General features: G+C 39.8%; 2 protein-coding genes across 9 annotated transcripts; one reads left to right on the top strand and one right to left on the bottom strand.

Moving 5' to 3' along the window:
* The first annotated feature begins 6,320 nt into the window (after positions 1–6,320).
* On the top strand, positions 6,321–9,425 carry DIN10 (Raffinose synthase family protein). 2 transcript variants are annotated; one of them, XM_010243274.3, is made up of 5 exons: positions 6,321–6,461; positions 6,555–6,817; positions 6,891–8,018; positions 8,115–8,324; positions 8,410–9,425. In XM_010243274.3, exons 2-5 carry the CDS (start codon positions 6,627–6,629, stop codon positions 9,233–9,235), a joined length of 2,355 nt encoding a protein of 784 aa, XP_010241576.1. In that variant the 5' UTR covers positions 6,321–6,461; positions 6,555–6,626; the 3' UTR covers positions 9,236–9,425. The 2 variants fall into 2 exon arrangements, with proteins under 2 accessions (XP_010241576.1, XP_010241577.1); XM_010243275.3 differs by having other exon boundaries at positions 6,403–6,461; positions 6,544–6,817.
* A 10,310-nt stretch (positions 9,426–19,735) lies between these two features.
* Positions 19,736–26,449, bottom strand: LOC104586131 (zinc finger BED domain-containing protein RICESLEEPER 2-like). 7 transcript variants are annotated; one of them, XM_088898713.1, is made up of 5 exons: positions 26,213–26,421; positions 24,799–25,917; positions 23,925–24,016; positions 23,592–23,806; positions 19,736–21,903 (listed from the first exon to the last, which is right to left on the bottom strand). In XM_088898713.1, exon 5 carries the CDS (start codon positions 21,884–21,886, stop codon positions 19,859–19,861), a length of 2,028 nt encoding a protein of 675 aa, XP_088754839.1. In that variant the 5' UTR covers positions 21,887–21,903; positions 23,592–23,806; positions 23,925–24,016; positions 24,799–25,917; positions 26,213–26,421; the 3' UTR covers positions 19,736–19,858. The 7 variants fall into 7 exon arrangements, with proteins under 7 accessions (XP_088754839.1, XP_088754838.1, XP_088754837.1 ...); XM_088898712.1 differs by lacking the exon at positions 23,592–23,806; XM_088898711.1 differs by lacking the exon at positions 24,799–25,917.
* Between the last annotated feature and the right edge of the window lie 587 nt (positions 26,450–27,036).

Raw genomic sequence — 27,036 nt, 5'->3', positions numbered from 1 at the left:
TTCGCATGATGGATCCAACCAATGCCATGTGTCAAGATCTGTAGGTTGGCCAGATACCCCTACATTAAAATGGCCAACTAGTTTTAATCAGTTTCATTAACAACCAAAACCAAGAAACATATTGCATATCCAGACCTTATATAATTGGGTCCAAACACAATCCAATCATTAACAGGAAATATATTGCATATCCAGACCTTATATAATTGGGTCCAAACAGAAATTAAAATCAGTTAGAATGGAATCTCAGTTCCAAAAGAAGGGAAGAGAATGATTTCCAATTTCGCAGAACCAAAACAGTTGGTCATTTCCTAATTCCAAACCCCTGATACATACGTACATTCATTCATTCTATTTACATTATTACCACTAAAACTTCCAAAACATGGCCTCATCACCATCATTCTTAGTCTCCCACCAGCCTGACAAAATATACATCATAAAACAATGAAACAATTATGAGCTACATGCATATTAGCTGTCTAATAACATATAACATGTATTTCTGTTTAACACATCTGAGCTACAAGCGGTGGCCTTTCTTCACATGCCCGGTCCCACCATTGTTCTCGTTCATCTAGATTTCAAACAAGCTCATGTGCTAGTAGGAAACCGTTTCCGGGTGGGCCCATGCTGACTCAGACCCGACCTTGGTCTAAGTCAACCAGCCCATTGCTTGCACAAAGGAATTGATCCATTCTCATGAATTTGAAAGTTTAAGCCCGATCCGATCCATTAATGCCACCCCTTTGGACCAGTTGTATCCACTTGATGTTCATGGATAACGTGCGCAGAATAAGCACAGCGCCAACTGGCCAACTGGGTTACGTCCATTGAATTGGGACAGAAGGTTTTTAATTTTATTAATATTATAGTTTTTTTTTTTTGAATTGCTTCCTTTGCATATAATGTTATTTTGCACTCTCATCCATTTACAATTTTACATCAATGCAAATGAAATTTATATTATGTGTGCATAGGATATAAAGGTAAATAGAGTTTGAAGATTTATCCGCTGACGCATGTCTGTACCACTGTCTTTAAGTAGAATTTTGCTTACTTTGGATAATGTCCCGTGCAATATAGGAAACCCGGCATTCTGCTCCAAGATTCAACAACCTTCAAGGCACTCGATAACCGTATACTCAAAATACTGAATAATACGAACAACAATCCCTCAACTCGGAAAATGAATGCAAAGAGGTGGTGATTCTTCTAAAAGACGCCATTAAAGGTTGTGACGAAGAGGTGCTAAGTCAAGACTGGTAGTTTTGATTAGAAATAAGAAAATGAACAATCACTTGTTTGAGTTTAAAATTAAAACAAGTTTAAAATGAAAAGCACAACTGTTTGAAGTTATAAAAATAGGTAGGTAACCCATGCCCCACCCCACCACAACTTAGTGCACACGTTAGGTAGGTAACCCATAGCTCGCTATGGGATAGCTTGCTACAAGGCAATTCGCTATTGAGCGACGTGGCATTTTCATGAACCTTCTTATTTGACAAGACCGTACCCGTCAGATTGCACCACATCTCCTGACTGACGGCGTAGTCCCTGCCAGCCCAGCGGATTGCATCCACATCTCTCGATAGGTGGCGGCGTGTCTGTCCTTTCCGGGTCGTGTCTCTCATTTGATTGGGTAGTATTCTGCAGCGGTTACCTGTGCAGCCCTAACAAATAACGACTGCGACAGAGGGCCAGTGGCAGTTACGCCCGATCTGACAAGAACATCTGTATTTAAAGGCCCCAGTTTCCAAGGGGCGAAAGTAATTTGAACTGATCTAGTGCTATCTGCACTTTTAGCTCTTTTTGCATTTCTTACAGCTCTTTCAGAGTTCTAACTTAAAAATCGGAGTATTCCCACTGGGTGAGCTCCTTGGGAATCCTTCACCTTCATCTTCTCAGATACCGTCCGTCGTCAGCTAGGAGTCAGGCATTCGCCAGATAAGAGTGTCTGGATCACGCTGCATCACACACGACTGACCTTAGTTCCTTAACGTGGGAGAGTCTGCAGATATATGGGTTTGATCCAAATGATCATCATCAACAATTCTAATTTACTATTACCTACTGTTTTACTTCCTTTTAAATTTTCTTCTTACTTTATCCGCTACAAATAAGCCAAACGATTTTGCACCGATGCAAAAACCATCATCGTTTCTTGTGCCTAAAATGTATTTGACAATCAACACTGCAAAAAAGAAAAAGGAGTATTTGACAAAGTTATTCTTAGATTATGTTTGGTTTAATACGAAATAAGAGAAAAACAGGAAGTAGGGTAAGGTCAGTCCAAATCGAAATTGTGATCGGATCACGTACGAGTCCGATTGACCCGCTCAACGGCTCAACCACTTACTTCCGGTCCGGATAATCCAATAAATATTTATTAATTGACAAGTATGTATTAGGTGCCTACTAAAAACCCATTGTCTGTTAGTATCCTTTTGTCAATTACTTGTACAAGTAAAATCCTCTTCACCTCAACTTCTTGTCGTTGAATAGGTTTTAGTCAATAACTCTTCCAGCTTTCTTGCTCATAAACCATCGATGCCTCAAATTCTTCCATCTGACGTTGCTTCATTATAAAAGGTTACGTTGCTTAACCTAGTTTTTAATTATTTTGCTTTTCTTGTAGTACACCTGCACTGACCCGATCCGTTGATATTGGCATATTTGCATGTGTACAGGGGTGTTTCCTGGTCTAGTTCGGTGAAATTAAAAGACGATTTTCAGATCAAATCAATAAAATAAGGTTTGAGAAAATTTTCAGGCTGAACCAAACTGTTTTGGTATTGAAACTAAATCAAATCAATCCAATGCGGTTTAGACTTAATCCATTTAAAAGTCCAAATAACAAATATGCCTGTACAAGTAACAATTAGTCTTCTAGTCACCATAAATCCATACATCCCCAAACCCTGGTGCAGGTGGGCTTCAATCACAAATCTTCACTGCAATTAAGAGGAGATCGGTTTCAGTCAGTGCAAGGCCTATTCGAACACCGCTCAAACAGTCTTTATAGCCTTTTATCGGGAATATTTCTGTACTTCCGTTCTTTATTTAATGGAGAGATATTCTCAATGCAAGGCTATAATGGTTGTTCGAATGGACTTTGCACTGACTCAATCCGGTGTCAAACAAGAGGAGATCTTACCAACCAACTTAAACCATCGTAATTGATAGACCACGTATGCATCAAATTTGGTTAGAATGGTATATTTTACTATCTTAAGGTCAATTCCATTAGTCATCAAACATAGTTTATAGAATTTATTTTATTATAGGAAAAATCTATGATGCCAGAAAATACATGATACCAACTATTTTAAGGTCAATTCCATTAATCATCAAACATAGTTTATAGAATTTATTTTATTATAGGAAAAATCTATGATGCCAGAAAATACATGATACCAACTATTTTAAGGTCAATTCCATTAATCATCAAACATAGTTTATAGAATTTATTTTATTATAGGAAAAATCTATGATGCCAGAAAAGATATGATATGGAGAGGCTTTGACCAATCACAACCCCCTTGAATTTTGGTGAAGATCCTCTTGATTGGTTTTTACTTTTATGATGTTGGTTGATTGATTGTATGTGTTTTTCTATGTTATGTCTTTCAAACCCTTTATTATATATTAATATATTTTGGTTTGGTTTCTTAAATCATATTAAAAAATCTCAAATTGAACCAAACTATTTTTGTGTCCATACCAAACAAAACAGATAATATAAGTTTGATTCAGTTTGTTTGGCGGTTAGAACATATATAATGAACATCCCTATTTGTATAATTGTTAGGCTTGGTTGAGTATTTGAGCATCTGATGGGGTTGTTGGAATGGTTTTGGGTTGATCCGAATATGTATCAAATCCATTCTGTTGATTTCTTTGGGAAAAATCTTGAATAGTACCCTAAATTTTGGGGGTTGTGTCAAGTCTGTTTTCAAATTTTAAAATGTGTCTTAGCAGTACCTCAAACTTTTAAATTGTGTTTAATAGGTCTCTACCATTAGTTAATATCATCAAGTGAGTTAGGTGTACATTAAATAATTTTAAAATGACAAAATTATCCTTTATGATATTTTTTGACCATTTTACCTATTTGATTTGAGCGTTAGAAAGAGGAAATGGGAAAAAAGGTTATGAAACAAGATACCGATAACTGTAGTTGGATGATCACCTATCCGGTTTTATAACCTTTTTCCCCTTTACTACTTTTAACATTTAGACGAAGTGGGTAAAATGGTCATAAAAATATTATAAAGAGTAATTTAATCATTTTAAAATTATTTAGTGTGCACTGGTATTGGCTAATGACCTACTAACGATAGAGACCTATTAACCACAATTTAAAAATTTAAGGTAATATAGAGACACGTTTTAAAATTCCATGACTGACTTGACACAAATCAAAATTCACGGTACTCTTCAGCAATTTTCCCTTCATTAAACTTGCGTAATCGTTCGTTCTGGCCGACGCAAAAAATATCTTGGGCGATCGGGATTTCGAGACTTCTCTCGTCCTGCGTTACTGGATAAATTTGTAGAGAGAGACTCCAAAGTCTCCAAGCGTCGCGAAGCACCGGGAGTTTTCTGCCAACATCACCATCCCGCATTTGGTCTCACCTCACGCCGAAACCCATTGGCTATTGGCTATTGCTCCTCTCTGAGTCTCTGGTGCTACGCGACGTGAAATCCCAAAAAAATATATGTCAACATTTTTTGCGAACTTTTCTGCACATCGTACGGCTTAAAACACGTGATTCAGAAAAAGCAGACAACTGACAAATTGAGAATCTCTCGTCTACGATACTGCTTTTCAGTCCATGATTTACAAGTGGCCCAAGATACTTAGTGGGGAGTCGTGCTCTTGCTGTTAGAAAATTAACCGCACACGTGTCCAATCATTATTCAGTGAAGTATAACATACCGAAGGAGAAGAAACATTCTTCGTTGAAAAATTTCATCGCGCCGTCCACGTGTTAGATCTGGATCTTATGGTCAGCATCTTTTTGTGTCCTTGGTTAATGATTGGATAATGTAATATAATAGCTTATTGATTTATAAGTTAAAAGACAGAGGCAGAATCTGTTTATGGGGTTTCTATCCATGTATCCATGTTATCCACATGTGGTGGTGTCAGTTGCGTGGTCCACTCAGTGTCCGTTCGGGACCAATAGGATGTTCGGAGCCGTTTGATTAAGAGCTAATATTAAATCTTGATCAGCCGTTGACGATAGACCCAACAGAGCTCAATGGTGAACAATTTTTTGGTTGGAAAATTGACGAATGAATATTTGCCACATGGATTAGGTTCTGATTATAACTGCTTTAAGTGGGTCCACCGTCCACAGGCCACCCAATGGGAGCGACCCTAAGGAGGACGCTAGTGATTTGGCTTATCTCTATCTGATATTCTGATTATCTGTACAAACTACTACTCAAACTGGAAATAACCGTCCTCATCTCGAATATGGTGCAGTGGTGGTGGGTCCAACCATGTGGTGGCCCTGTCATAATGAAGGCTTGATGCAATTTGGTTAATGAGTGGTTGCTGTCGTTGGATCAATAGAGGGCCCGCACTAGTGACAGTATCCAGTATCCACTGAGGAAATGGACGGTGGCCAATTGCGGATCGAAAGTGGTCCCATCATCCACTCTATCAGTAAAGATTTTTTTAAGAAGATTTCGACGACGGTGATTATTTATGACTAATAATTGAAGCTTAGCTTACCGAAAATATTATATAAAAATAGAAGCATCATTAATTTATAGTTTTCGGGACGAACCTATGGGTGTCCAAAGTCGAAACCACAGCCGTCTGATGACGGTGAGATGCACTGGAGCCACGTGTACAGAAATCGTGTGGGCGTGCTGCGGAAGCATCAGCGACTATGTATGGGTTCTGGTGGAGGTGATACGATACTTCTAATCGACGTGGATCCAGATCATGGACAATTATTATCTCGTTGGAGACCAAACTCCAAAGCAATTTAGATGGAACGACGTCGATCCTACGTGTCAGTCAAAATTAACGACTGGCCTGGGCTTGCTGTTTTGATCCGTTAGTGATGACCCTTCTAAGCACGACGACGATAAAGTTGAGGGGAGAAGGATACTTGAGAGAGAGAGAGAGAGTGGAGAGGGAGAAACGATGGGAAGCCTGGCTTACAGTTTCAGATCTTTCGATATAAATTCGACCCCTCGGATCCAGTTTCGAGCATTCAATCCGTCATTCGTGTATCCTCTCTGTTTGTCAAAGCTACCGAGAAAGCTCTGTCTTTCTGGTGTTTCTTTTCTCTTAAGTCTTTGTTTGTCCTCCAATTTTCTTGTCTATTGTTTGGTATCTGCAACATTAGGTTTTGCTGTTAACGGATTTTTTATTTGGTTCATACTCTGGGTTTCACAGATATTTTAGAAATCGTGTTCTGCCATTGCAAGCAAGCAAGGTAGGGAAAGGAGTCTAGATCTAATTCTTATAATTGCTTTCTATTTCTAGATGGCTTGAACGAGAAAATCTGACTGTTGCAGCATTGGTACAGGGAAGTGGGTTAGAACCGCTCTTCGTTGAGAAGGACGAAACACAAGAGGAAAAGGAAAAGCACAAGGAAGAGATGACGATCACGCCGGCGGTTAGGATTGCCGACCGTAAACTAGTTATCAAGGATCGCACGATCCTTTCCGGGGTACCGGACAATGTCATATCAACGTCCGCTTCTACTTCCGGCCCTGTTGAAGGTGTCTTCATCGGCGCCGAGTTCCCGGAAAGCAACAGTCGTCATATTGTATCTCTTGGTACTCTCAGGTAACATAAAATATTTTCAACTTCCCATTTTTGGTCTCTTCTCTCTACATTGATTCTGCAACCGTTTTGACAGAGATGTTCGATTTCTGGCGTGTTTCCGGTTCAAGCTATGGTGGATGGCCCAGAAGATGGGGGATCAAGGGCGAGATGTTCCTCTCGAGACACAGTTCCTGCTGGTTGAAACAAAAGAAGGATCCCACCTAGAATCGAACGATGAAAGTGAACATAACCAAATAGTTTACACCATCTTCCTCCCTCTGATCGAAGGCCCCTTCAGAGCTTGTCTCCAAGGCAACTTCCAGGATGAGCTCGAACTCTGCCTCGAAAGTGGCGATGTTGACACGAAAGCCTCCTCATTCACGCACTCCCTCTTCGTCAGCGCCGGTACCGATCCCTTCGCCACCATCACGGACGCAATTAGAGCCGTGAAGTTTCATCTGAAAACCTTCCGTCAGCGTCACGAAAAGAAACTCCCCGGGATCTTGGACCACTTCGGGTGGTGCACGTGGGACGCGTTTTACCAAGAAGTAACCCAGGAAGGTGTCGAGGCCGGACTCCAGAGTCTCGCCGCCGGTGGAACTCCTCCAAAGTTCGTGATCATCGATGACGGGTGGCAATCCGTCGGAGGGGACCAACAACAAGAGGATCTGGAAAACAAGGAGGAGGAGAAACTGCCACCGTTGCTTAGGTTGACAGGGATCAAGGAAAACTCCAAGTTTCAGAAAAAGGATGATCCGACGGTGGGAATTAAGAGCATCGTGAACATTGCAAAGGAGAAGCACGGTCTGAAGTATGTGTACGTGTGGCACGCGATCACCGGCTACTGGGGTGGGGTCCGCCCCGGTGTGGAGGGGATGGAGCAATATGGGTCGAAGATGCAGTATCCTAATGTATCGCCCGGGGTGGCCTGGAACGAACCAGGATGGAAGACCGATGCATTGGCGGTTCAGGGGCTGGGTCTGGTGAACCCGAAAAATGTCTACCGGTTTTACAATGAATTGCACAGCTACCTGGCCTCCGCTGGAATCGACGGGGTGAAGGTGGACGTCCAGTGCATTTTAGAGACGCTTGGCGCAGGTTTAGGGGGGAGGGTTGAGCTCACAAGGCAATACCATCAAGCCCTTGATGCTTCCGTGTCCCGCAACTTCCCTGACAATGGGTGCATCGCTTGCATGAGCCATAATACTGATGCGCTGTACTGGTATTTCCCCTTTCCTAGTTTCCTTTCATTTCATATCGGAACTTTGTTTACTTTTAAATTCTGATGTGGTGCGATTTATTGGATAATGGTGAACAGTTCCAAGCAGACGGCGGTAGTAAGGGCATCGGACGATTTCTACCCTCGTGATCCGGTGTCACACACGATACACATTGCATCGGTTTCGTACAACAGCGTCTTCCTCGGCGAGTTCATGCACCCGGACTGGGACATGTTCCACTCGCAGCATCCAGCCGCGGAGTACCATGGCTCTGCGAGGGCGATCAGTGGTGGGCCCCTCTATGTTAGGTAAAGCCGATACACGTTGCTATTGTGATTGGTTCCGTATCCTATCATCCTCTGGGACCTGACGTTGACATTTTGTCTCTAACAGTGACGCGCCGGGGAAGCACAACTTCGAGTTGCTGAAGAAGATGGTTTTGCCGGATGGAACGATACTCCGGGCACGGTTACCGGGTAGACCGACCCGAGACTGTCTGTTCTCGGACCCGGCTCGTGATGGTGTGAGCTTGCTGAAGATATGGAACATGAACAAGTTCACCGGAGTGCTGGGCGTGTACAACTGCCAGGGTGCAGCATGGAGCAGCGTAGAGAGGAAAAACATGTTCCACCAGACCCGATCCGAGGCCATAACGGGTGTTCTGAGGGGCGGGGACGTCCACCTCATCGCCGAGGCTGCCACGGATGCCGACTGGAACGGTGACTGTGCGGTTTTCCGGCACCGGGGCGGGGAGCTTGTAACTCTGCCCCACAATGCAGCCATGCCCATGACTCTCAAGGTCCTTGAGCACGACGTCTTCACGGTGTCTCCGATCAAGGTTTTGGCCCCGGGCTTCAGCGTTGCGCCGTTGGGGCTGATTGACATGTACAACGCCGGTGGAGCGATTGAGGGGTTGAGGTATGAAATGAAGGGTGGTGCTGCGTTGTCAGAGTTGGAGACCGGATATGGGGGGGAAGCCAACGGAATTGCTGCGCAGCCGGTGGAGAACCGGAGCTCGGAACCAGTTGGGTTGGTTCATATGGAGGTGAAAGGATGCGGTCGGTTGGGTGTATACTCGTCGGCGAAGCCCAGGAGGTGCAGCGTGGGGGCGGCGACGGTGGGCTTTGATTATGATGCATGGTCTGGGCTTTTGGTAATCAGCTTGGATCACATGCCGGAAGAGGGCCAGAAATTCCACGTTATTGAGATTGAGTTTTAATAATTAACTATATATTGATGGATGTATTATTATTATATTAGAAATATTTATTTTATTCTGAGATATCCTTTTTATTTTTGGTAGAAATGGAAAGAGATGTCAGATATCTCCATTATGGTGGGATTGATGATGTGAAATTACTCGGAAAATGAAGAAATTCTGATTTTTTTTTTTTTTTTTGCAAAAGAAAGTGATCTTCATTAAGTGATCTTAGAAATAGTTACATGAGAAGATCGTCTAGAGTCATATTGGATACATAGCTGCCCTATGCATGATATGTAAGCAAAGAGATGAGCCAGCTTAAATGTGCTGTCTATACAAAATTTATAGACAAAAAGAAAGATCTAGCATGTCTTGAACTGCAGCGATGTACTTGATCCACCCAATCTGTATTTACAAGATCTATAAGATCTGTATTACCAGAAAAGATTAGGAGATGCCTCATGTTGTTCGAGCCTGCAGCTTTGAGGCCCATTAAAAGTGCTCGTATTTCAGCATCGTAACTGTTGATGGCCCAGTAGGGGCCTCCTTCTGCAATTTGGAATCCTTCAGTGGTAATTTTTATGATGAATCCTCATCTTGCACTTACTGTATCTGGATTAAAAGAGTCATCAATAAACATGGAGGTGGTGGGTGAATTAAGTGATGGTGCATGATGAGGGGAGAGGTGAGCTTGTGATCTGATGCAAGATGATTCATCTTGTAAATAATGTTGTAGAGCCTTTTGCACTACCATTAGTGGGTCGGTAGTGGTGTTCTCGAAGAGTAGCTTGTTGTGAGCCTTCCAAATGTGGAAGGTGATCAAGCCAAACTTGCTTAGACATGATTAGGCTTGTTCTTTACCGAACTGGTTTTTCATTGCATTGTACCAATCTGATATGATGATTTGAGCCGGTTGGATTTTTAGAGAGTCGGGGTCGAATCCAATCTGGGAGCTCCACCGGACCGCTCTAGTATAGTGACATTGAAGGAAAAGATGAAAGACTGTCTCTTCTCTTTCTTTACAGAAACTACACAGCAGGTCTGGGCTTCTCAGCCACTTAGAACATTTATCCTTTGTGAGTAGTCCATCCCATAATAATTTCCAAAGAAATAATTGGAAGCGATAGGGAACCTTGAGTTTCCATAAGATTTTCCAATTGCAATGAGTGGCTGAGGCTGAACTTTCTGCATAGTTATATAGGTGGTATGCAGATTTAACTGTGAAGACTCCATAATTGTTGTTCTTCCATATAAGTAGATCCTTAGATTGATTGGGCTGGAGTGTATTGTTCTGAATGTGGGCAATGATATCCTCGTCAAAAAGTTCTTGGAGCTTTGTGCGGTTCCAACTGTGATTTGGATTTAGCAATTCTGCTACTTTGATATTTGCATTAAGATTGGGAATGTGTCCAAGTATGGATGGGATCCCATGATCAGCTACAACGGAAATATTGGAAACCGTACTTGACAACCCATAGTAGATTGGATTTCATGGTATTAGAGACCCGATGAGCATGTTTCCACCAACATGAGCTTCTTTGTCCTTTCTTGGCCGCAAAAAGATAAGTATTAGGGAAGTATTTCTCTGTTATTAGTTTACTCCACAACCCATGCATCTCTGTGAGCAAACTCTAAATTTGCTTGCCAAACATGGGTTTATTCATTTCAGCACTTGTTCGAAACCCAGCCCTCCGTGAGCTTTAGGGCGACACAGTTTTCGCCAGGCCATAGTGTGATGTGTGATATCTTTGGCGTTAGACCACCAGAATGTTCTACTTGATTTATCGAGTTTGGATGTCACAGCTCTTGGAAGGATGGTGGTTGACATGGTGTAGGTAGGGATTGACTATAGGACTGATTTGATGAGAGTCGTTCTTCCAGCTTGTGATAATAGCTTGGTACTCCACGCATTGATCTTTGAAGAGACTCGGTCAATTACTTCTTTATGAGAAGTTTGCAATCTATTATTCACTAGTATAGGAGAGCCCAAGTACTTAGATCTTGCCATAGATGACTTGACCTTTAGTGAGTGAGAGAAGAATTTTTTGTGCTGCCTTGGGACATTTTTGCTAAAGAATATACTGGATTTGACATAATTTATCTGTTGGCCAGATAAGGATTCGAACATTTTGATGATGTTGACCAGAGCTCTAACTTGTGACATGTCCGTTTTACAGAAGATGATGCAATCATCAGCAAAGAGCAGGTGTGTGATGGGAGTGCCATTAGGACAAAGGGTGACCCTTTCAATGCTGCTGAGTTGGAAGCTTGAAGTACGAACTATGAGAAGACCTCCATACTAATGATAGATAACTATGGGGATCACCTTGTCTTAAACCCCGGTTCAAATGAAAATGTTCATATGCTTCTCCCGCAGTTTTGATTGAGAGGGTGGATGTGGAGATGCACTAATGAATCATGTTGCACCGTTTTGCTAGGAAACCCATTTTTTGTAAGACATGATATAGAAAGTACCAACCCATCCTATCAAAAGCCTTAGACATATCAAGTTTGAGAGCAATGAAACCTTTCCCTCTTTTCTGAGTTTGCATTTTATGTAGGATCCCCTTTGCTATGAGAATGTTGTTTGTGATGTGTCTGCTCTTAAGAAATCCTGATTGAAAGGGTGATATCACCTGTTGCAGAATAGGATGCAAACCAAGCACCATCCATTTGGAAATGATTTTGTAAAGAACATTGCATAAGCTGATTGGCCGGTAGCTGGAAGTGTCCACTGGCTTATTATTTTTGGGGATGGAGACTATGTTTGGGTTATTTATTTCCTTGGGTAAGTGTTCATAGTTAAAGAAGTTTTGAACCATGGAGAGGATGTCATGTTTGAGCACTTCCCAGAAATGTTGATAAACTATGCCGTGAAGCCATCTAGACCTGGTGATTTATGAGGACTCATTTCTTTTATTACCGAAGCCAGTTCTTCAAGGTTTGGGGGGAGGAGTAAAGCTTCAATTTGCTGGGCAGATAGCATGGGCAGGTTAATGTTCTCTAGCAGATTTGGGTTAAAGCTTTCCGGCTGGCCTCCCGTGTTCAAGATGACATTTTTAAAAGTGAGAGCTATGGTTCCCCGATTAGATGTCCAGTAACCATCTGTTGCTTTTAACCATTCCACACTATTTTTGGTGTTTCCTGAGATTAGCCATTCAGTAAAAAAAAAATTGTGTTTTTGTCCCCTTCTCTAAGCCAGAGTTCTCGGGATTTGAGTCTCCATAATTGCTCTTCTTTGAGCAGCCAATAATGGTACTGCTTTTTGAGGGAATTTAGTAGCTGGTGTTGCTCCTCGTTAGCATGGGACATTTGGATGCTGGAAATTTTATTAGAGAGTGTTTGAATGTGGTCCTAAATCAAACCAAAGTGGGATTTGTTCCAATCTTGAAGTTGGGATTTGCATTCTTTCAATTTTTTTTTTGTGACTTGATGAGCTACTGAACTGTAATCTTTTGGTCCCAAATTTGGGTGATAATTTCTTTGCATTATGGGTATTTGGTCCAGAAAGGTAAGAAATGGAATTGAGGTCTTCTGAGTGGTGGGGATGGGTTGGTATTTATACAAATGGGACCATGATCTGATGAGGTGATGGGGAGGTTGTGAAGAATAGTGTGGGGGAAGAGAGAACACCATGAGGAAGTGGCTAAAGCTCTAAATAGTCTCTCCAAGACTTTTGCGTAGCCTTGTTGGCCATTAGTCCAAGTGAAAGATGGGCCAATGAAATCCAGACCTATTTGGTTGAAGGTGCTGATGAAGTGTGGTAGAGCTTTAGTTAGAATGCGGCTGTTGTTTCTGAAAGACTTGTGGTCCTCCGGTCTGTATATATCATTTAAGTCTCCCATTAACAGCCAAGGCTGACTTGTGGATGACTGCAGTTGAATTAAATCACTCCACAATATTTTCCTTTGATGCCTGACCGGGTGGCCATAAAAAAGGAGAAGTTGTCAGGATTGATTTGGGGGGCAATTTTTTATTTGCAGTTGGATTATATGGGGGTGTGTTTGGAGAACTTCTATATCTAAGGGATTCGACTAGCAACACAATAGACCTCCGGATAAACCAACTGCTTCCCAAAGTGCATGGTGTGAAAAACCTAATTTTTTAACTAGTGGTGAAGTTTTGGACAAATTACAGTATGTCAGGTTTCTCTTTGTGGCACAGTTTGGAGAGTTCTCTAATTTTCTTGGAGTCATTAACTCCCTTTATGTTCTAGGCAAGTATTTTCATAATGTATGTAAAGAAAATGTTGAATGCCGAATGCGTAATTAAAAATAAATATAAGAAATTAAAAAGAAAATGCAAGGTGGAGCATACCTGGGTAGGTTCAAAGTGTGAGAGAATCAGGTTGGTGAAGTCAATGGTGTAATAGCAATCCTCCAAGCAGCGCTCCATCGGGTAAGTGACTGCCTCTGGATTGATGGTGTAAGGGATGGGAGGGGGTGTTGGGTCTGGTTCGGATGAGGGTATAGGTGGAAGGAGAGTGGTTTTGGATAGTATGTATTTTGGGGGAACCAACTGTCCGGTAAAGAAGTTAGCCACTTGTCCATACTTTACTGCTAATAGAGTGTTGGAGGAAGGGTCCATATAGTAGCTACGTGGGCGACCACGTTTTCTCTTCCCAGTAAGTAAATTGATTGTGCATAAGCCCCCTGTTTTGGTAAGGTAGTGGGCTATCAAATCCAGTTTCTTGTCATTAGGCCACTTGGTTTGGTTATGATTAGCATGCAGGTTCGACATACTTGCATGACGGCCACGTATTGACTTGGAGGGAGTGCTGATCGGAAGGGACTTGGTGGGATTCTCATGCATGCGCGAGTTACTGGAGATGAGCATGGGATGTTCACTGGAGTTGTTGATACAACGTCTTTTCCGACCACCTGAACCGTCTTTAGAATCCTCATCCGAGCCATGTTCACTATGGTGGACTCTGCAAGAGTCTGGTTTGGCCCTGTTCAGGTTAAAGACTGGGAGAGTGAAGGGTTTCTTTGTGCGGAACTCTGCCCTCAACCATTCACCGGGGTTGTCGATGGTTCTCTCTTTAAGCAGTTGTCTGTAATCCACAGTTGTGGAGATAAGTCGCTTGTAGTTCGTCCAAACATGGCTGATGAGGCCACAATTTGCACAGAGACGAGGGAGTTGCTTGTAACAAAAACGGAGCCAAATCGGCTTACCCTGATAGAATATGAAGCGTCTTGTGCAAAGGGGTTTGCGAAGATCGATAATAATTTTCTTGCTAACATACAAACCCTGGATTAAGTGGCCTGTTGGAATTTTTTCCTAATTGGGGACTATTTCTCTTGCTACTTGTGCGAGAGAGCAAACCCTGCTATCCCCGAATGTCCCTCTGGGTAGCATGTGTATTTGCAACCATAGCCTCTGACTCCATACCTTCTCAACTGTGCCAATGCATGAATCACTCTACTTTTTAAGAAGTATCCAACTGGATCGATAAAACCATGGGCCCTCCTCTAATGCAATTCATCTGTCATTCTGATCAGAAAACAAGAACTTAAGACTTTCTCCTTCAATAAATTGAACCGTAATAGGAGCTGTAGCTTTCCATTGAATCCTTCACTACTTACATTTACTGCATGTGAGAAGAGGGATTCAATGTTCGCAATTGCATGCATGGAATCTGTGGCGGATATTATTTATTTTCCCTTTGAGGACATACTGGTATGAGGGTAATGGTGGAAGAATCTTTACTGTAGCAGAATCTATCTACAAGAAAAGGTGGAAGAATCTTTACTGTAGCAGAATCTATCCACCTGATATGAGTGTAATGGAATATGGGGTGATAATTTCAGGGGTTACGTGGATGATATGTTGGAGAGAGAAAGAGAAGTTACAGAGGAGGAGAAGTTACAGAGAAGAGGGGGGGGGGGGGGGGGGGGGGTTGTGTTGGCGGTGTTACTTGAGACAGAAGAGGGATAGTTACAGAGGAGGAGGAGGTGCTAGGCTAGCAAAAGATTCCCGAGAAGAAGTTATGGAGATGGAGGAGGTCATAGAGAAGAAGTTATGGACATGCAAGGTTGATAAGGTTGCTAGCTTGAGAGGTGGCTGCGTGCAGAGGTGGGGCGTGCAGAAATGGGGCAATCTGGTGTGAGGGTTAGAGATAAGCTAGCATGCAACTCTGGATGGAGGTTACTTATCGGTTAGGAGGAAGATTATGGATGGAGGTTAGGTATCAGTTAGAAGAAGGTTGTGTAAGGAGGGAGATGAATCGACAATGGCATGGCTAGAGGATAACGTACTTGAGAATACAAACCGGCATTGGGTTGATAATTGAAGAATGGAAGGTGAACCAACGCTAAGGGGAACGGGCGCTGAGGTCGATGCCAAAATCCGAATTTGAACCCAAATATACTCGATTTCTGGTTCATATGTTCTCTGCCTCTTCTATTTCTAGTTCAAAAGACAAAAGCATTTGGTTTGTCGGGTCTGCTTAGGTGGGTTGATGATGGAATTATGCCGTGAATCCACACCAATCCAAATAACTGAATTTCAATTTTTCAGACAACAGCATGAGAGCCCTCAAGATTGTATACTTCAAAGTTCAAACTAAAACAACAATAACTACAAAACAGAAATCTACTACCGAAAAAGAAGAGACCCGTGCCATGCACGGGATGGTGTTTAAAGGATGCCCATGCTACATTCAGTTTTTAAAAAATCGAGTGTTTTGGGGAAAAGTTTGCTGTTTATGCCTACCTCAAAAGCCTTTGCTGTCTCTCTAACACATTACTACATTATTCTATATTTTCATATTAACTTCATCTAACAGCTAAAAATTAAATTAATTGTAACTTGATGAAATGAGCTTTTTAATGGCATTATGTAATTTCAATTATTATATACATAAACATGACTTAATTATGAAGAAGAAGAAGAAGAAGAAGGGGGAATTCTTTAATCTTAACTTTTTTTTTCTTTCACTAGTGTAAGAATATGTGCAAATTTTAAGTATTAATCGTATATGATATATGATATTTGAATTTAACTTTAAGGGTAAATTGGTGAAACCTTTCTTGTACTTTCTGTCATTTGCAGTTCAATACCTTATTTTATTCCAATAGCACTGCCCTCCCCTAAATTTTTAGACATTGTTGCATCTACATTTTTTGTGTTTTAGAGGGTGTAGATGCAACAATGTTAAAAAGTTAAGGGGAGGACAATGCTATTAGCATAAAGTAGGGTAGTTAACCTCAACTGCCTGAAAGTACATGGGATATTTCAGCAATTTACCTTAACTTTTATGACTTACACTGAAACTAAGGCAAATATAGAAGTGCATGTCACTAACCTCAACCAGACCGTCACAATGTAGCTTTGTTTTGGGAAAATGTGATTAGAATACAAGGTTGACACAAATTGTGCATTTATAAATTGAGTAAACAATTTTGGAAGAACGATTGTGGAGATTAGAAATGAAGATCCAAATTTTAAATCTATACTATTATAAAAAGTACTAAGGAGGGTGTGGAATTTTTTTTGACTAAAATGTCCACATTTGTTATTTAGTCAATATTTAATTATGAAGGTTGAAAATGTAATTTCAATTAATGCTTTTCCCCTCATTTAATCTTCTCTAATTAACTCTTGTATTTAAGGTATTAACTCCTATTCTCTTATTAAATCCCACATTTAAGTTATTTTTCACTAATAAATGGTACTAAATAAATATATATCTAGTACTTATAATAATATAAACTGATATATTTTAAAACTTACTCAAAAATAAAACAATTCTTTATCCAAGTGATGATTATCAATTCAACTATCCGAATCAAATTGGCCAATCCATGTAGTCATAGATAATAAAGTTTTTTAAATAGAAATAAATATTACAAAAATGTAGAAAAATAGACACACTTATGATATTTTATATTAATCAAATTAAAAAAAAAACATTTGTAATAAACTAGAATATTTTTATTGATGATGAAAATGAAAATATAGAAAATTACAAAAATGTAGAAAAAACAGACACATTTATGATATTTTTTAATTAATCAAATTAAAAACAAGTGTAATAAACAAGAATACTTTTATTGATGATGAAAATGAAATGCTTAATCTAAAATAAATAAAAAATGAAATTATTTTCATGTTTAGCGAAGATCAACAGTTCAACTTTTGGGTAACACCTGTCAACCTTTAACATCATAATTAAATAATAAAAATTAATAAAATATAAAAACACAAGCAAAAAAAATATATAAATTTTACAAAAAAATATTTGGGCACATTTATAATATCCTATATTTATCATATTAAACAAAAATAAGTGTAAATAAAAATATTATTTTTACACACATAGAAATAAAAAAATTATAGAAAAATTGAAAACATCTATAACTCCATGTTTACACTACTATTAAAAATATGAATAAGATTGTGGAACTTTTTTTTGACTAAAATACCCATTTTTGAATTTAATCCATATTTAATTGTGAGGTTTAAAATGTAGTTTGAACTACAATTTTCACCTTATTCAATTCCCTCTCTTTAAATCTTACATTTTTTGATAAATGTATAGAAGAGTATATACTAAGAAATAAAAATTACAAAAAGAAGAATCCAACCAAGTGGGTAGGCCTATAAATGATACCCAAAACTTTCAGCCCAATATGATGTGCTTACATAATTGGATTTGGATTTTGCAATCTCCATCCAATTAATAGTGAAAAAAAAATATACAAATAAAAATACATAAATTTTATATAAAATTTTGGATATATTATTTCTATCATTATCATCACCTAAAAATGCCACATATAAAACACATACACATTTATTAGTAGCCTAAAAACAGTCTTTTTTTTACTATTTTTTAATTTGTAAATGTATTTATTTAAGTAGTCCAAGGGGCTGTTTGATAACAATTGTAATGACTGAACTTTCTTTTTAGTGAGTAAATTTTTAAGGAGGTTGCGAGCTCCATAATGGCTAAATTTTATTTCGTTAAAAGACAAAAATAAGTCACCTAGCAGCCGTTATCAAATCGCCTAAAAACTGTAATTAACAATGGACCGGTCTTTATAATTTACCAGTGCAGGGGCACCTGAAATGCATGTTTAGAAATAAATGGTAAAGATACAAGGACATTTTATAATTACATTCAAATCTAGCGTTCAAAATATTGATTGTAATCGAAGCTCATTTCTCCTTAGGCTTGTTTATCCATGAATTGGGTTAAACCCTGAAACACTCCTTGTAGGGACGGGAAGCCCCTGATGCGGTCCGATACGTATCGAAATTTCAAACCTTGATTCAAATTTTATGATCCACGCTTTTTAACAGTATATATAGATAAATGTATAATATATCTTTTATATTATTAATATACATTTAAAAGATATAAAGTAAATCTTCTGAGTCTGATTTTTTTTTTTTTCATTTTACTAGGCAATAACTGCAACAGAAGTCCCCGAAAAGTGCAAAAGATTTGATGATGAAGATTCTTAAAAAAAAGACACCTGTCTAGAGTGGTCATAAAAGTGACTGCAAGTTTGTGTTGATTGTTTATTTTAGGGAATTTGAATCCCCAGCTAAAGAAATTTGTGTTTCTTGCAAAAGATGTTAAGTATGCTTTAGTGAGCTTGGATATTTCTTTTGATTTTATTCCTAGAAGTTGTAAATTTGTAATAGGGTTGCTCACATTTTGAGGGCATCGTTCCTTTGTGGCTGTCTAAGACTTTAGAAGATGATAGATGTGTGAGTTTACTCTAGTTAGTTTAAAGTAGTTTTTTGCTGTGATGTTTGGCCTTGATGATAGATTTCTTGAAAACCACTGCCATGTTAGAGCTATGTTAGCATTAGAGGAATTGGCATTGAAATGTTTGGTTGGCCAATTTTGATGATTTTCAAGAAATAGACCACAAATCCATTCTTGAAATCAATCCTTTTCAGGGATCTTTTTATTTTTTTTGTGATTTTCTAATTTCTAGCTGATTCCGGACATGGCATTGTATAATAACTCTAATACAAAAATAATCAGCATGAGAACCAGTACCAAACAGATTCAAAGCCGATTTTTCAAAACTTGGCTCACATGGTAGAAATGATACCAATTAGCAAAATTTATTGATTTTTTGAAAAAACACCAATTTCGAAAATCATTGATTTTTGAAAAATCAGTAAAGAAGAATCATCATCATTGCCAAACATCACCTAAATGTCAAATTATAAGGATTATCAAATTGTGAGTTAAACGTCAATGTACTAAAACAATTATTCAAAGTGAAACTAGTATCTCCTTTTTTTTAAAAAAACAAAACTATTATACCCTCTTTTTAAGAAATCTATTAAGACTCCCACGCATTTCTTAAGTATTTAAGCATTTCTTTGCATTTCCATGTTTATAAAAATTAACTTGGTGAAATGAAACTCAAAGAGATCCATATTTTGTAAATCTCTCTTCTTTTAACTGCAAGCTTCGTGGTCGTGGGTATGCAACTTTCATACAATCCTATGAAAAGAAATCCTATGTTAGTTATCTGAGGATCCCAAAGAAAAAAAAAAACGGAGTTACTGGGAGAACAATAACTACCGGATAATTATGAACACATATTACAGCAGAAAACTCCATGAACTACTGTCTCAAGAAGCTTACAAGATGAGCGTCAAAACAAATATCTAAAATTCCATTTTTACGACTGCCTTGGAAAAGTCAGAAGACGTTCCAAGAGGAAGCCAATCCTTCGCACATATAAGGGCCTCAATTGTCTCAGGACGTAGAGAACTCCGGTAGGGATCAAGCTTTTTGAGTTCAGTGTTGAATACTGAATCAGCTGTTGCAGGTGAAACTGTGATTACTAAAATATCTCGGGCCATCCTGGAAAGTGTTGGGTATTTAAGGTTGTTGAGTTTCCACCAACCCAATATGTCGAACTCCTGTATCCGGGGCAATAATGACTCTTCCAAATACTGATCCAACTCTGACTTTGTTTGTTGGCTACTCGATATCTCAGAAATATAGACATCAAAATCCAAAAGCCCATCACCAGCGGAGAGAAGAGTACCACCTGGTGATACCTCTGTCTTGGGAGTGAGAGGAGTTTCTCGTTCCACATAAGTTGGCGTTAGAGGAAGCGGTTGTGATACATATTCAAGAAAGAGGTCATGAATTCCTTCATCTACGATCTTGACATATTCCCCTGCATCATCACCATATATCTTTGAGAAACTGAACTCTACAAGCTTCATCTTGAATCGAGGATCCATAACAACAGCAAGTGCTAAGACCAGGTTGCAATCCTTCCAATATTTATCAAACTTTTCCTGCATTGGCCTGGTAAGGTTGCAAACAAAGGGATCCTGGCTCATTGCAGCATGTGTCAGTTCTAAATGTATTTTCCACACCTCATGGAAGAAAATATTGGCAGTTGGATATGTCGCACTGGTTAATATATTAGCTGCATCATACAGAAGCTTCAAGTATATGCACAAGGTCTCCACTTGCTTCCAGTCATCCATGGTTGGCGCATCCTTGTACTCAGGATCAGAGGTATCCAAACAAGAAAAAACTTCCTTTAATTCCAAGGCAGCAACTAGCATGAGATATGTCGTATTCCATTTTGTTAGGTCATCAATTGATAAGCTCTTGGTGCTTGGGACTTGAAGCTGTTGTTTAAGCTCGATGAACTTTTCTTCATGGGTATCTGACGTCTTCACATACTTTACACTTGCACGGACTTTACTAATGGTTTCCTGCAGTGCTACTAGTGCATCTTGTGCAATAATACTTAAAACATGGGCATAGCAATGGCCTATTAATAATTGCCCATTAAGCATAAGTGGGTTCTTGACAGAGAGGTAACCTCTAATATCTCCATTCGCACTGTTATTCAAGAGCTGCTGGTTCAAAGTTACAGTAAATAGCTTGTTCTCTAAACTCCAATCAGAAAGGAAAGTGCCAACAGCATAATTGAATGCATTTCCAGTTTCAATAGATGGTACCATAACAACATTAAGAATCCGCCTATGCAACTTCCAGTCACTGTCAATATAGTGCCCCACCACAAACACATAGCCCAGGGTTTGATCTGAGGTCCACAAGTCCAAGGCAAGGCTGATCCTCCCAGGAATCGCTTCCAAAACCTTCAGAAGATTTTGCTTCTCTCTAAGGTAAAGTGCCACACAATCACCTTGGACAGTGCTAAAATTTACCATGTTGAATCTAGGTTGAAGATTCTGGACAAAAGCTACAAAACCAGGATGTTCTACCATGTGAAGTGGATACTCATGCATGACAATCATCTTAGCAATCTCATGGCGGCATCGGTCCTGATCAAACAAGCTTAGTGTGCCGGGACTTGCTCTGTAGCGTCTCCTTGGTGGTGGATCAGTAAGATTACCAGCTTTGGTGGGGCTATATGGTGTTAATTGATTCTTTTCCTGATTACGACGGGTTGCTGGGCAGGTCCCTAACATAATGTGTCGTTTGAGGTGGCTGGTTCCTGCCAATTTTGAGCCTGTACTATATGCAAAGGTTTGCTTGCACTGCTTACAGCAAGCCCTGGTACATCCAGCACCCACAGCTTCAATGGTAAAGTGTTCCCACACAATGGACTTCTTCCGCCTCCGCTTGTTATTAGGCTGCGCCTGCGGCTCTGGATTAGCTATAGCTAGCTCATTATTGTTTTCACTTGCTGCAACCATCATCGTGGAAATTCAAGCACCTGATTTTGGAAGTAAATAAATAAACGACAGTGTCATAGGGTGATGGGGAACTATACAATCAGTGCATACTGGCCCGAAGTAAAAACAATATATGTAACTGGACATACAAAGTCGATCACTCAATCTTTTTTAAGTTATTTTTTGAACAGTTTAATCACATTATGTTTTGGTATTATATAAAATTTTAATGTTTCATTTTGAACTTGAATGCAGCACTGGCCCCCACAGGGGTGAAGTATACGATAGAACTGTAGTTTGGGGTTATAGTAGTATGGATGGACATGGGGTACACTGGCAAAATGGAATACCTGCTTTTACATGGATTTGCATCTGTGCCTCCTACAATGGGAAGGATGCCAACTGACCACCTAAACTAAAGCCGCTGATGCAAAATCTGGTCCTCCAGATTAAGGAGGTTAGGTGTGGAAGGGAGAATTAGAGGAGCACAGGAGTGACACAAACACATTTTTTATAGGCAAGAATTCATAACACAATCACCAATGTCCAAGCAGTAGTTCTCCCAGGCAACAGAATGCTATCAACTTCACATAAATATGGAAATGATATGCTCAACTTGGAGGCCATGGGCCAAGTCCTGGTGTTAATTAACATACTAACTAATTGGCAATGTTACCAGGAAGCCTCCAACTAACTAGTAAGCCATGCCATGACTTGCACCAATTGCTGATATGTAATGCTTGACACAATACTACTAGAATTAAAGTTCTTTTTGCTTTTGTTTAATTTATTTTAAAACCATTTGTGTAATTTAATATTTTCTTAACATGTCACTGGAGAAAAAGGAGAAATCTTGTGATTTCTACCAGGCATCTCAAGTCTCAACATATGCCATAGCTCACAATTGCTCCAGTTGGGCTCAGCATTGAGCATGGTCAGAGTATTATAACACTTCTTAACTTCTATAAGTTGGAGGAAAAAAATATTCTATGAGCTTGATCAAGATGCAGACTGGCAGTCCAGATAAACTTCAAATAATAGCATAGCAGATCAATCCTTGAACTTACAACAACCAAATCGCCAGAAGCCTCCAGTGGTTTTAGTAATTATAGAAAGATCCATACACGAGTACAACACATTATTTCCAATAAAGAATTAACTTACAACACCAATTATGCCTTGATAAAAAAAGTTAGCACGATAGTCTTGGTCTTATATATACTAACCATAAAGATTAGTGATTTTAGATAATCTGAAAGCCAATAAATTGCTTGGCCAAGGAATTATCATGTGAAAACAGTGTCACATTTACTGTCCATATTGATCAGCCACCTAGAAATATATATAGTGCAATCACCCACTCAAGTCATCCAGTGCCAGAACATGACATTGGCCATCTTGACCATCTGATAAATTGCAATCTTAAATCCTAAGATAGGCTCATTTTGTGAATGGGTGTTGTTTGAGTTGGTGTTTGTGGCACAAAAGAAAAGGAGATCATATTGGAGCTTAAAAGAGCAGATTCTAGGAGTAGCATGAACTTTTATAAATTACCAAAAAACAAGAAAAAAATAAAAATGGATCACCAATTAATTACTAAGAATGGAATGGATGAAACCTAGTGTGGAGAAGCAACTGGTTGCCTTGACATTACTACCAACATCAATAGTACAATAGAAACCCTTATTATTAAAACAAGGGCAGAAGCAGTACAGAACTGACATCATACAGTTGAAATTCAAAATGTTTCATCTGATCCAAATGAAAAGATTTGATGTTGCTTTATGAAACATTGTTGTTATACGATCCTGACCGAAGAAGTCATTGTAAACTTTCAAAACATGGAGATTATGTGCTCCAATTGGACATGGGGGGAGGGTTTGTGTTGGTCAATCTGCATACTTAATCCTTGGCAGTGTTACCAGGTCTTGGCATCAATAAAGCCTGAGAACATAAGAAAAAGGAAAAACTTAATATACATTGCATGAGAACATAAAAGGGCCATCAACCAATGATGGTTTTAGCCATCTGGGGTCTTGGAAGGGGTAGACTGGATACGAACCTAATCTTTGGCATTTTTTTTGGCAGAAAGTGGATGCTCTCAGACTTGAACCAGCGTGACCGAGATTTTACCATTATGCCAAGCAATGGCCCCTACATTACACAAGAATATGCAAATCTAAATTATGAAAGACATAAGACATTTTAAAAAGCCTCTGAGCTCAATTGGTTAGAGAATTGTGTCATTAACATGTAGGTTGTAGCCTCATATGTTCAAGTGCTACATAATCTAAACTTTTAAACATCATAGGTACAACCTCAATATGGTAAATAACCCCTATGCAATAACAAATTCATTAATTCTAACAACATCTTAAAAATCATCTTAGCTCAACTGGTTAGAGGTGTAATCATTGTGCAGTTCTAGCCTCATATGTTCAAGTCCTACATAGGCTAAACTGTTTAAACACCACAGAAACAACCTACAATATAGCAAAAAAAAAAGACCTTTTTTGATATCAAATTTAGGGTTAGTAGCAGTTCTAGCCTCATTAATTCTGAAGTCTTTGAGGGTTCAATACAGCAGTTAGCAAAGTTTGTGTTGATTAAACCCTAACAAATAAGAAAATAATAAAAAGAAATTAGTTTATAAACACAAAAAATGAATATTTTTGTTTAATAATGTCTATTTTATAATTATAACTAAAAAAAGTAACAATATAAAAGTATTTTATAAGACACTATACAAAACTGCTGGGCGACTGGGCGAGGCGAGCCTCCAATGGCGCCTTGTCGCTTAGGCATCACCTTGACAACTATGGTTAGTAGATTAAAATATAGAGACAAGCTTGGTGAAGCAAACCCCACAAGATAAGCCTTGCCTGTAGGCCTGAGGTGATTTTGAAAATACCAATATGCAAAAATCCTTCAGATACCTGAATACACTTGGCACCCATGTCTTGTACCAAGGTTACACTGATCTTTGGCTGGAATCTTTTGTGCCTTTTTATTCCCATTATTCCTTCACCATCATTTCGAGTTCCAGTTGGTTCCATACCGAAGAACTTCAAAATCCAAATAATCGAAGTTTGAAATTCTGAAATTAGGACAGACATAAGCACACATAATTGCAGGCCACATGCCCATATCTGTATGCACAGTGCACCTGCCTGTTTGAAGGGAGTACCAAACCATCTCATCAGAGAATATTTTCAATTCAAACTCCACAAAAGCACCATGTTATAGATCATTAAAGCTCAGTAGTGCCATGGTTGAATATCAGGTCCAGCTGAGCAATGGATGCCCTAAATAAAACCAATCAAGCTAACATCAGGATCCAATTAATTTGCTCAGTAGCACCTCCCAAACAAGCCACTTGATCTCAGTCCCTGACACTGTACTGCAAATCCACGAGTTCTCACAAAAGAATCCCAAAAACCCCCATCAATTGTCAGTGACGTCATTATTTACGTCAGCACTTTAAAGAGTCAGACACTGATCTAGACTACTAAGACCTAGCTCATCCTGGATGCTGGCCCGGGCCGGGCCATCATATTCTTCGTGGGCTGGTAAGGCCCATATTCATTTATCTCTGGCACCGGCAGGAAGATAGGGAGTTAAGCGGGCTGGATCACAAAGAGACAACAGTGAACAAGCCTGAAGGAAACGCTCCCACAACCTTGGCTGGCTCGGATCAGACTTTTGTCTCAGGGCTCTCTTTTCAATTTTTAACAATGAATCCATGATCTAATATGATTGTCCACTGGACAAAAAGGGAAGTCTCAGGTCATAGTCTCCGTCGGCAACCCACCCTCGGCCAAAGCCCACGACCGCTCCAGCCAGGCTTGGGCTTATGAACTCGATCAAGACGAAGTCCACGAGAAAGCTCATACATTGTCAGATTGGCCGTGGGCTTCACCTCTACTAATATTAGCTAAAACACTCCCAACGAAATCATCAGAAGCCTCGAATGGTTCCTGTAGTTAGGGTTAACAAGATCCATCTTTTTCTGCTAATTTATCACAGGGAACTAATCAATGGCCTGGTCTTCTTCTCTACAGAGATCAAAGATTATAAACCTTCTCAGAACTTTCACATAAAACAACCAAATAAACAGAATTATAAACCAAATCCATACAAAATGGCCGAGAAAAGCAAAGAAAGAGAGACACAGCGAGAGAAAGAGAGAGACTCAGATCATCGAAGGGAATAGAATATCGTTAACCGCAAAACGAACAGATCACAAGGAAACGTACAAAAGTTACGATCGTGACATCAAGAGCAACATTAAACCAAACATTTAAGTTCTGTAAAACAAGAATAAAGAGAGCGAGGGGTTACAGTTCTCACCTGCACCGTTCTTTACGGCAGAGATGTACTGAGGGGGATACGATGGATCTGCCTATCGGAGGCCCAAACGCCGAGCTTCTTTCAGGCTTTCCGAGATCTAGGGTTTTGCAGAGAGAGAAACGGAGAGGGAGAGGGTTAATGGGCTTGAGCCTAGAAACCTATTGGACCTAAAGCCGTAGACCTGGTTTTGGGAGAGAGAAAAAAGGAAAGAGGGAAATAAAAGCTCAATTGGATTTGGACTTGAGGTCCAATAGTGTATCCAGCCCTTAATGGACCCTAAACCGTACATGTAGCCCACCAGTTCGATCATCAGATCTGGACAATTCACCGGTGGGGGCCCACCCCTTATGGTAGTCCACTTATTACATCTTCTTAATAAATACCCATTGGACCTAGCCGTGAATTGTCCAGATCTGATAGGAGTGAGAGTGAGAGAAGAGTGGTAATGCTAATCTATGCGTACCAGTCCTGGGCTCCATCCGGTCCATAGCACCTCCTCGCAGCAGCAATCCCGAGGCTTTCTTTGGGCAGGCCTAGAAATGATGGTTTCTCTGGGCCCTCTCTCAGTTTGGCTCCATTTGAAAACGAAAGAACAAAGAGCACTGCTTCGGTGCTGCCACAACTACAAGGGTACCCTCTCCATAGGCGCAACAGGGACTTCTCCTTAGGCTCCATGATTCCAATTTCAATAGACCGCTACAGAACCGGACCCTCCGGTCCATTGATTTGGACCTCCTAAGAAATCAAATAGCCTACACAAAACCATGTGGGCCGATCCTCTGGTACTACACTGAGCATAGCTCATTTTCCCTAAATGCAGGGAA

The sequence above is a fragment of the Nelumbo nucifera genome, chromosome 2 (assembly GCF_055504915.1).
Source record: "Nelumbo nucifera cultivar China Antique chromosome 2, China Antique-T2T, whole genome shotgun sequence".
Lineage (NCBI taxonomy): Eukaryota > Viridiplantae > Streptophyta > Magnoliopsida > Proteales > Nelumbonaceae > Nelumbo > Nelumbo nucifera.
Note: the sequence above shows the minus strand (reverse complement) of the source record. Positions and strands in the feature narration are given on the sequence as shown.